The 8,859-nt window shown below is 34.5% G+C and overlaps 1 protein-coding gene across 1 annotated transcript; it reads right to left on the bottom strand.

The window, feature by feature from the left end:
* Positions 1-405: 405 nt before the first annotated feature.
* On the bottom strand, positions 406-4,992 carry LOC144566528 (inositol transporter 1-like). Its single transcript, XM_078316565.1, has 7 exons — positions 4,674-4,992; positions 3,961-4,071; positions 3,210-3,280; positions 2,078-2,413; positions 1,821-1,928; positions 1,546-1,731; positions 406-1,141 (listed from the first exon to the last, which is right to left on the bottom strand). The coding sequence occupies exons 1-7, from the start codon at positions 4,906-4,908 to the stop codon at positions 461-463; spliced, it is 1,728 nt and encodes a 575-aa protein (XP_078172691.1). The 5' UTR covers positions 4,909-4,992; the 3' UTR covers positions 406-460.
* Between the last annotated feature and the right edge of the window lie 3,867 nt (positions 4,993-8,859).

The raw sequence follows: 8,859 nt of genomic DNA, 5'->3' as shown, positions 1-8,859 counted from the left end.
GGTGTTAATGGGTACGGTAAAAGTTGGGTGGAAGCATTTTCATATTCGTACCCGTCACAAATTATCCTTATCTGTATTTTACTCTTACTCGTTACAAATTGTCTTACACGTATCTTACCCTTACTCATTGTAGTTGTCGGATAACGAAATGGTAGCGGGTAAATAACGGTTAATACTTTTATAATAATTATTTTTATTATTTATTAAATAAAACACTAAGACATATATATTTGTCGCATATATAATCACATTACTAATATGCAAATTAATTTCAACTAAATTATTTTTTTTATCAAAACACAAATATCTATGTTCTTTAATAAAAAAAAAAATTAGGCATGCAAATAAAAGTAAGATGGTCAATTGTTCAAGTACTTTAATGGTGAATTATATTTAACCATTGGAAGACTTTTAAATCGACAGCAAGTACTCGATCCATTGGAAGACTTTTAAATCATGCTCAAGTCTCATTTCCTATAATGTTCTGTCGGCCACTGCCGGAAGCCAGCCCATTTCCCCAGGCACGCCCCTTCCACATCCTTTCGACCTGCTCAAATGTAAGCCCCTTTGTCTCTGGCACGAAAAACAAAACAAACACGAAGGCCAGCACTGTAATCCCAGAAATAATCAGAAATGTTGTACTGGTCCCAACCAACTCTACTACAGACAGAAACATCTGTGTCACTATAAAATTAGAAACCCAATTCACCGTTGCTGACATGCCGCCACAAGCACCGCGGTACGCCTCGGGGTATATCTCAGAATTGACTGTCCAGGGCACGGGTCCCATTCCCGGAGAGAAGAATGCAATGTACAATGCCAGACCGGCCACAGCGAACCAACCGGCTCCAGAACCTAATGTTGCACTTGTAGTTAGTGCATGGAGGTTGGAGGATTGGAGGTAGAAGGCATATGCGAGTATGAGAAGAGAGGCAAAGACGCCTGAGAGGGACGTGAGGGCCAGGAGACGGCGGCCGCATCGGTCAATGAGAAGGATGCCAATGACAGTGCCAATTGCATTCATGGCAGCGATGATTAGTGAGAGGAGAAGAGCGAGCTTCTTAGAGGAAAAACCAGCCATCTGTACGATGGTCGGGCAGTAGTACATAACTGTGTTTATTCCTGTGAATTGCTGAAATGCCTGCAGAAATTATAAAAAAAGTAGTCATAATCATTTCTCCTCCTTTTTGGGTCCCAAGAAACTTCCATGATTACTGGAGAGGAGAGATTTTAGTTGTTAAAAGTAACAATTTCAAGAAATAATTAAAATAGAAAGTATCTGTCATAGAAGTATGTTCACTAAAATTTAAAAAAAAAAAAAGGGTTTGATTGACCAAAAACACAAAGCAAACTAAATGTTTTCACATATTCATGAGTCTAGCCGTTCATTTCCGAAATGAAATGTGCAAAATCAAAATCAAAATCAAAGTCTTAGTAGTCTGTTATAACCACAAGTCATACGAATACAGATCCCAAGATATAGCAGGCTATGCTAAATTCTTTCACCTGAATAAACTGTTTCAGTTTTTAATTTAATTCTTATACCTGAAGTCCAGCCCCAGTGAAGAATGCAAGCCGTATTTCTTTCGACTTAAATACATCCAAGTAACTAACAGATTTGCCAGACTGGGAAACTTGCCTGGAAGCAGCCGCAAGCTGGTCTATCTCCTCTTGCAGCCGATCTAAGTCATATATTTTCTCGAGCACTGTTATTGCCTTTGATTTCTTATTCTACAAGAAAAAAATAAATAAGCATATAATCAATTGAAAGTGAGAAACAGGGATGATTTCAAAATATTGTTAGAAAACAATGAAATTACTTTCATGTAAAGCCATCGAGGTGACTCGGGTAGAAACATCATGAGAACAAACTGTACAACTGCTGGTATGGCTGCCACTCCAAGCATCCATCGCCATGTACCAGGAACCTAACTCATGACAAATAATCATTGATTCATGTCACAAAATTAATCAAGAAATTTTACCTAACTCTGATAGAAGATCCCAGGATATTCCCATATATGAAATCTAAAAAAAATTCAATTTGAGAACCTACTGTATGTAATTCACAAATTACCTCAGTAAAAGCAAGATTCACAAGATATGAAAGAAACTGTCCTCCAGTAATCATCAATACGTTGGTTGCGACCAACGCACCTCTGATCTCTGATGGCGCTGCCTCAGCAATATAAACCGGTGCAGTGACCGATGCAATACCGACTCCAAGGCCTACAAAAAGCCGTCCCAAGATCAAAATATAGGGATCCGGTGCCATGCACATGACAAGCGATCCAATAATGAAAACTATGTCTGCTAGAAGTGTGGCCTTCTTTCGCCCGTGCACATCATTGATCCACCCACCAGCAGCGGCACCAATGATGGCACCAACCACTGCCATGCTCACAATCGTTTCCTGAAGAATGAGATGAAATGGTGATAATATTGATCTATTTATTTTCAGTTTCAGTTTCAGGTTCATGTTCTATTTTTTTTTTTGATATGGTAGTGTTGTTAGACCCAAAAAAAAAAAAAAATTCTGTGTACGTATAAAACGATTCCATAATCTTTTTCACAAAAAAATGTGTTAGGGTTAAACTTACATTCTTAACTGGTATGGAAATTAAATCACTAATATATATAGCTGTTGTAATTCATTCCTGGCTACAGGTTTGGATAGGGTTGCCCTTTTATGAGACTAAGTAGTAATTATCTGTCTAAAATTTCAGTTTTAATTTTGTTAACAGTTATGTAAATTTTCAGGGAATACAAAATATCATTCCTTAGTAATATTAAAAATTTGATTAGTACCCTAATAAAGATCTATCTCATATGCCGTTGCAAATTAAGTAATATCCGGTAGCCTTAGAAAATGTACGAAATATCCTTGAAGTCAGATCCTCATCCAATAATCTTTTGTTATACACAACTTAATTACCAGTTATTTTAATCATACTTGAAAGAATATGTACAGAGAACAGAAGGTATTTTACACTTATTTTGAACAAAATTGAGTTCAAGGTGCAAGGAAAATAATTTTGTCAAGGGCATACAGGAAATTTCTTATGTTATACTATAACACAAGGGATGCTTCAAATTTTTTCTTGTGGGGTTTTTCATGTTAAGTAATTTTAGTATTTCCCAAGCAGTGTAATTTAAAATCATAAGTTAGTCAAAGCAAATCAGATGAAGAGGTTTAGGATACTGTGTACCTGAAGCACTGAATTATCATTGACTGCTTTAAAATCGTCTCGAATGTATAGAAGCGCTCCTGATATCACACCTAATGAAATAGGTACCAACTCAGTTCATTTTTCTTTTTAGTTAGGCAAAATTAGGAGGGACAAATGGATTAAATTTTCATAAGAGGTACTAGCCACGGTTATTCACAAGATATGAAACATTGAGATCGGAGACATAAAAAGTACGAATGACTCTTAACGCTTTCTAATAGAAGTAAACAAAAAAGCCCTAAGGAGTTTATAGGAGAACTTTTATGCACTGATTTGAAAAGAAAAATTAAGATCTTGAAGCAAAATAATTGCTAAAGCAAATTTAACAACTCTTCGTGCCAAACTTCCTAAAGAGGTACCATTATTCTGTCCAAATGCAGAATTAAAAGAGACTTGACTGAGACATACTATTCTACCTTGTACCAGTACACTACATTGACTATTTTGCTTTTGGCTTGAACTTGATGTCGAAGGTTCTAAAGTAATTGATTAATCCCATTAAGCACCAAACACACTAAGAAGAATACATGAATCACCGAAGAAAAAAAAATTGTGTTTAATTATTGAATAATAATAACAAGTTACCAAACAAGAAAAAAAATAGAAGGATACAGCTGCGGCCAGTATTTTTAAAAGGGAGCTAAATATTATTAAATCAATTACAGAGAAATAGACCAAGAAAGAAAAAGAAAAACAAAGAATAAAACAAAGAGATAAAGTAACTATGTACCAGTATCATAGCCAAAGAGCAGTCCACCAATTCCAGCTGTCATTGTAAGGCCAAGCACATACTTATTGCTCCAGAAAGACATCTCTCTCTTAGAAGAGGCCTTCAACAGACCTGAACTTCTCAGCATCATCGACTTGTTTATTGTCATATTTTTTCTCAAATTAGCCCAAATTTCTTTCAAAATTTTCTTATGTATTGTTGTTTTACCGACCCAATCCCCCAAAACAAAACACCCAAAATAAAGCATACAATAATTTTCTTTTTGAAAATGTGCAGTCAACATGGCTCCCTTTTTCTATTAGCAACAGAAAAGATTACATTAAACCAGAATTATTACACAGCTGAAAGACAACTAATTACAAAACCCTGAGAACCCTTCCTGAATAACAAGCCACATGCCATCAGCTAAGATTTTTTGCCGTAAGAGAGGTGAGAAACATATCTACATCATCAGCACATCATTGTTTGTTATCAGGGAAGACTCATGCTAATGCCCACTAAAATCTGGTACAATTCCTTATTATCATCAATTGCCTACTGGTACGAACGTACCATACTACAATAAAGAATCATTACAATCAGCCACATCTTCAATATTAAAGAAAGCCATACAAATTCTCATGCACAATGGGAATCGTATATGTAACAAGGTTTATTTGCAAACAAAGGCCAAACTGACCATAAAATTAGTATAACTAACTGATATATCATACCACTGCCATCTAATTTGAAATTTTCGGCTGAATCACACATCCCATTCCCATCAGGATTGTTTAAGTTTCTTCCAGCAGAGCGAGCTGTCAGAATGGATGGCATGAGCAAACTCCTTGTGTAAGTTACTTGGTTTCTTGTAAGAAAAGAGGAGGTTATGGTTTCTGAAGAAGAAAGACAAGATGAATAGGTGAAAGGGGGCAACTGTGAGTGAGAGATCACTCTGCTTATCAACATTTTCTACAATTCTACTGTTCCGAGAGAGAGGGAGGGACTGAGAAGAAAAGAAAGAGAAATAGATTTCGCACACGACTTTTGGATTGAGTGCGTATCCTCTGAGATATCTCATAGCCGGTGCATATTCGGGGACAGCGCAGGGGGCCGGGGGGCAGTATTATTTGTGCTTTGAGATTCGTGCGGAATATATTTGAACGGTTAGGATAATCCACACAAAAAACTCATATTATTTGATAAACGCTATTTAAACTTTTGATACGAATAACTGGAGTCTCTGTTCAAAACTACAACTGCAATCCAGGGATTTGTCGACATATTATAGATAGATGCATCTCGTCCTTTCTTGCGATTAGGAGTGTCCATTCCTTTTTAACTTTCTGTGTGAAGAACCACAGATTCTTGGACTCGTAGGTTAAGACTGCAGCATGGAGAGTTTGGTTTTCTGTCAGTGACCCGCCACAAAAAAAAGGGTTATCAGCCCTCCAGAGATCTGGTCATGGGTCTACTAAAATCGGCCTGTACAAGTTGAATTTCAAGATGGGCCTTAGACCCTTGGTTGGTTAGTTTCCTATTTGTATATCCAATTATAACGCAGATTACAAAACTAATTAACTACGCCCAGAGTTTGATTTGTGGGCCTGATGGGCTTAGAGATGGCACAACCCAATTTTGTCTGAATTAATTTTTCGGCGGGCTCTCTAAAGTCCAAAGCGAATATTTATGAATCAAATTAATTATAATAAAGAATAAGTTGAAGTAATATAATTTGCTCGTAAGTAATGGATATACGTCTGGTTCTACGGGATAATTTAATATTGAGTTTTTGGTTTGGAAAATAATATGATTTTTTTAATTATTCATGTAGATCAAATGGGGTTAATAGGTAAGAAGCAACTTTAAATCACGAAAAATGAAAAACCACCGATCGTATTTTTGAGTTCAATTAAATTAAGTTAGTATGCACAATATATAATAGTGTAAACATGAATTTAGAATATAATGTTGTTACACGAATTAAACAAAAGAAAATATATTATGAAGATATCAAAATGATTAGTTGTGCATACCAAGATCTAGAAATATTGTCAAATCTATACCTAAATTAATTAGATCTATATCTATATCAACACCTACATCATATCTTCCTTTTTTATATCTATATCTAAATAGACGAGTTTTTATCGACCACGATTTTTTTTGTTAACCGCAATACCCAATCAAACAATTATCAAAATAAACAGGCCGTAAAAGATAAAGAAATGATAGATTATCACTAGTACAGAAAACGCGGTCATACACGGATACAAAAATTTTCCACATTAACAGTGTGTAATGGAAGGGTGTAATGGAAGGAGGCGCTTACGCAAAAAGCTCACAGATATCCACACAGTCCAATAGTACCGAACTGTGTACGAAAGTCACTAACTTTTATACACAGTTTGATAATACTAAACCGTGTATGCTAGAATATAATTGTACACAATTAGTTAGTTAAAGGCCGTGTATGGTTATCACCAATCTTCAAACATAGATTTATACTTTTAAACTGTGTAGTCTTTGTTCTCGTTTTTTCAACCAAGCCTGTTCAAAATTGATTTCTTGTACTAATCGCCCCCTCGCTATGCGCGTCTTTTGAACTTCTGCCCTTAAATCCAATTTAAGTTTGCCCCCTCTCTCCCTTGTCTCGCTATGGCTACTTTCCTTAATAGGTTTACTGATGTTGAGCATCTGGAGCTACATTTCAAGTGCAGAGGACACCGGGTATGAAATTTCATTAAAAGATAAATTCAATATGCCTGACTATAATTTGTTCTAACTTTATGCATTTTTACATTTTTTGCGATTTAAGAAAATGATCTTGCCAGTTGTTTTGCTGGTACAACGGATATTTCATTAGTTGGAGAACGTCACTGTTTTATCTCTTTGTTTTTCTTCATGCATTCAGATGGTAACATGGATTATGAGGAGTTCACCAAACTTGAAGAGACTCATAGTAATTCAACAATGCTGTTGATTTTAGCGGAAGTATGAGACAGAGAGAGTTATGAATATTTTGTATTAATATTGATCTGTTTTTTTGTTATTGAAAAACTTTTTTTTTACACAAGTCCTATTCTATATTTATACTACAACTTCTAACGGCTATATTATGTACCTGTTACTCTACCAACGTTACTATTCCTATTTATGGTATATACTATTCATACTTTATACATATTTCTAAAAATAACAACAGAACATATATTTTATTCTTGATTGATTCTAGGCTGCTTGATCGATGATGAATGACTAAGATCAGCCTTCAACTTTTTTATTATTTTTAACACTCCCCCTCAAGCTAGGAATGTATATGTTGTACAATCCTAGCTTGCTTGTGATATTTTTGAATGGACTCGGGTCCAATTCTTTGATGTGGATATTGGCAAGTTGCTCCTCACTTCGCATATTGTGGAGTTTCGATTTTGGCTTGCATATTTTTCATGCACGAACGGATTGCATCGTCTCTAAGTCTTGAAGATGGTTGCATCACCCTTGATGTTCTTCGCATTTCTTCAATCCTACAATTAAAAATTCAAACAATCGCAGTAACCCGATCTTTGTATCTAAATTAATATAAAGTCAAGGTGCCAAATTTAAATTCCTGTGTTAACTTATTGATTTTGTCATTTTTGTTATGTCTAGATTATAAAAAATATTTTGTCACCACTATCAATTATCAATTATTAATTTATCATGTAAGAAAATTTTAATTATATTAAAAAAAGATACCGTATTTTTGAGTTATCTTATTGAGCCAGCCACCCCAAACACCCCTTTTTGGGGTTATTACTGACCCCTTTTTTTGGGTTTTGTTTTGGTGATTTTTCGACTCTAGATAAACATCCATGAATTAAATTGTTATGGTCACCAGATAAAAATAATTTTTTCAAAATTCATGAATTAAATTTTACAAGTCCATGTATATTAAATTTGTGCACTGAATTGGGTTTTCTGGTAAATTGACAAACATAATTAATACAATTGTTATAGGAAAGTTAGAAGATTTTAAATATTTTATTGAAAGGATGTCCAAAAGTCTTGTGCTATATTTCTCTCATATTTTTTCAAAAAAAACAATTCACTGTAAGAAAACTCTGTGTATTAATTTATGCATTAAATTTGAGAGAGTATTAATTTTAAATTTTGATTTACAAAAATAAATAATTAGAACTTAGATATAATAACTTGGAAATGTTTCAAATTTTAGAAATTTGCGAAACAATTTTATACCGTTCAATATGTCAACATACAATTGAAAAGAGTCAAGCTTTTAAAAATGCCGAAAAGTAAGTTTTGAACTTTTATAATTAAAATGTTGAAATTTATCAAAACATGTTTTTTTTTTTTTTTTAATGAAAAATTTGCATTGCAATCAAATTCGAATTGTACTAATTTTTTAATAGAAAGCAAATTTGTTGTAGATGGTTCTATAAAAATATTTTGAACATTTTCAGAAATATATTCGGAAAGTTTTTAAATTTTTCTATTGATTGGTGCACAGCTATATATATGATTTCTTTATTATTCAGATTAGGTCTAACGGGGAATCATTTTTTTTTTTTTACATAAACTTAAAGGCTACACAATATGAATTTAAATATTGGTTTTAGAGTACCACATGGGGATTCTCATGAACATTAAGCGTATTGGATCACCTTCACTGGACCCGTTTGACCCACTAAAGGAGCCTTAAATGGATACCTCCATTTTCCTGACCGAATGGAGAGAATTCACCTTTTCCCTTTCTTCTTCTCCCCGTTCCTCTTTTCTTCGGTCCGATTCCACCTTCCTCCTCCCTTCTCCGCTGCCATCTCTCTCTTTGGTCGGAGATGGGAATAGAGGAACCAACGCCGGTCAACTATATGCCCTTCTTTTTTGCAATCTATGCACTTTTTTATTTCAATTTTAGAG

Source organism: Carex rostrata, chromosome 15, assembly GCF_964058835.1.
Source record: "Carex rostrata chromosome 15, lpCarRost1.2, whole genome shotgun sequence".
Taxonomy (NCBI): Eukaryota; Viridiplantae; Streptophyta; class Magnoliopsida; order Poales; family Cyperaceae; genus Carex; species Carex rostrata.
The sequence above is the reverse complement of the archived record's forward strand: the minus strand, read 5'-3'. Positions and strand labels throughout refer to the sequence as shown.

What these genes read in the sequence shown, in the direction of transcription:
- LOC144566528 (XM_078316565.1), bottom strand. Translation starts at nt 4,908, where the DNA reads ATGTTGATAAGCAGAGTGATCTCTCACTCACAGTTGCCCCCTTTCACC. An exon ending in TGAATCTTGCTTTTACTGAG is followed by an intron (nt 1,929 to 2,077) that starts GTAATTTGTGAA and finishes GTCATGAGTTAG; the next exon opens with GTTCCTGGTACATGGCGATG. An exon ending in TCACTGGGGCTGGACTTCAG is followed by an intron (nt 1,142 to 1,545) that starts GTATAAGAATTA and finishes TAATTTCTGCAG; the next exon opens with GCATTTCAGCAATTCACAGG.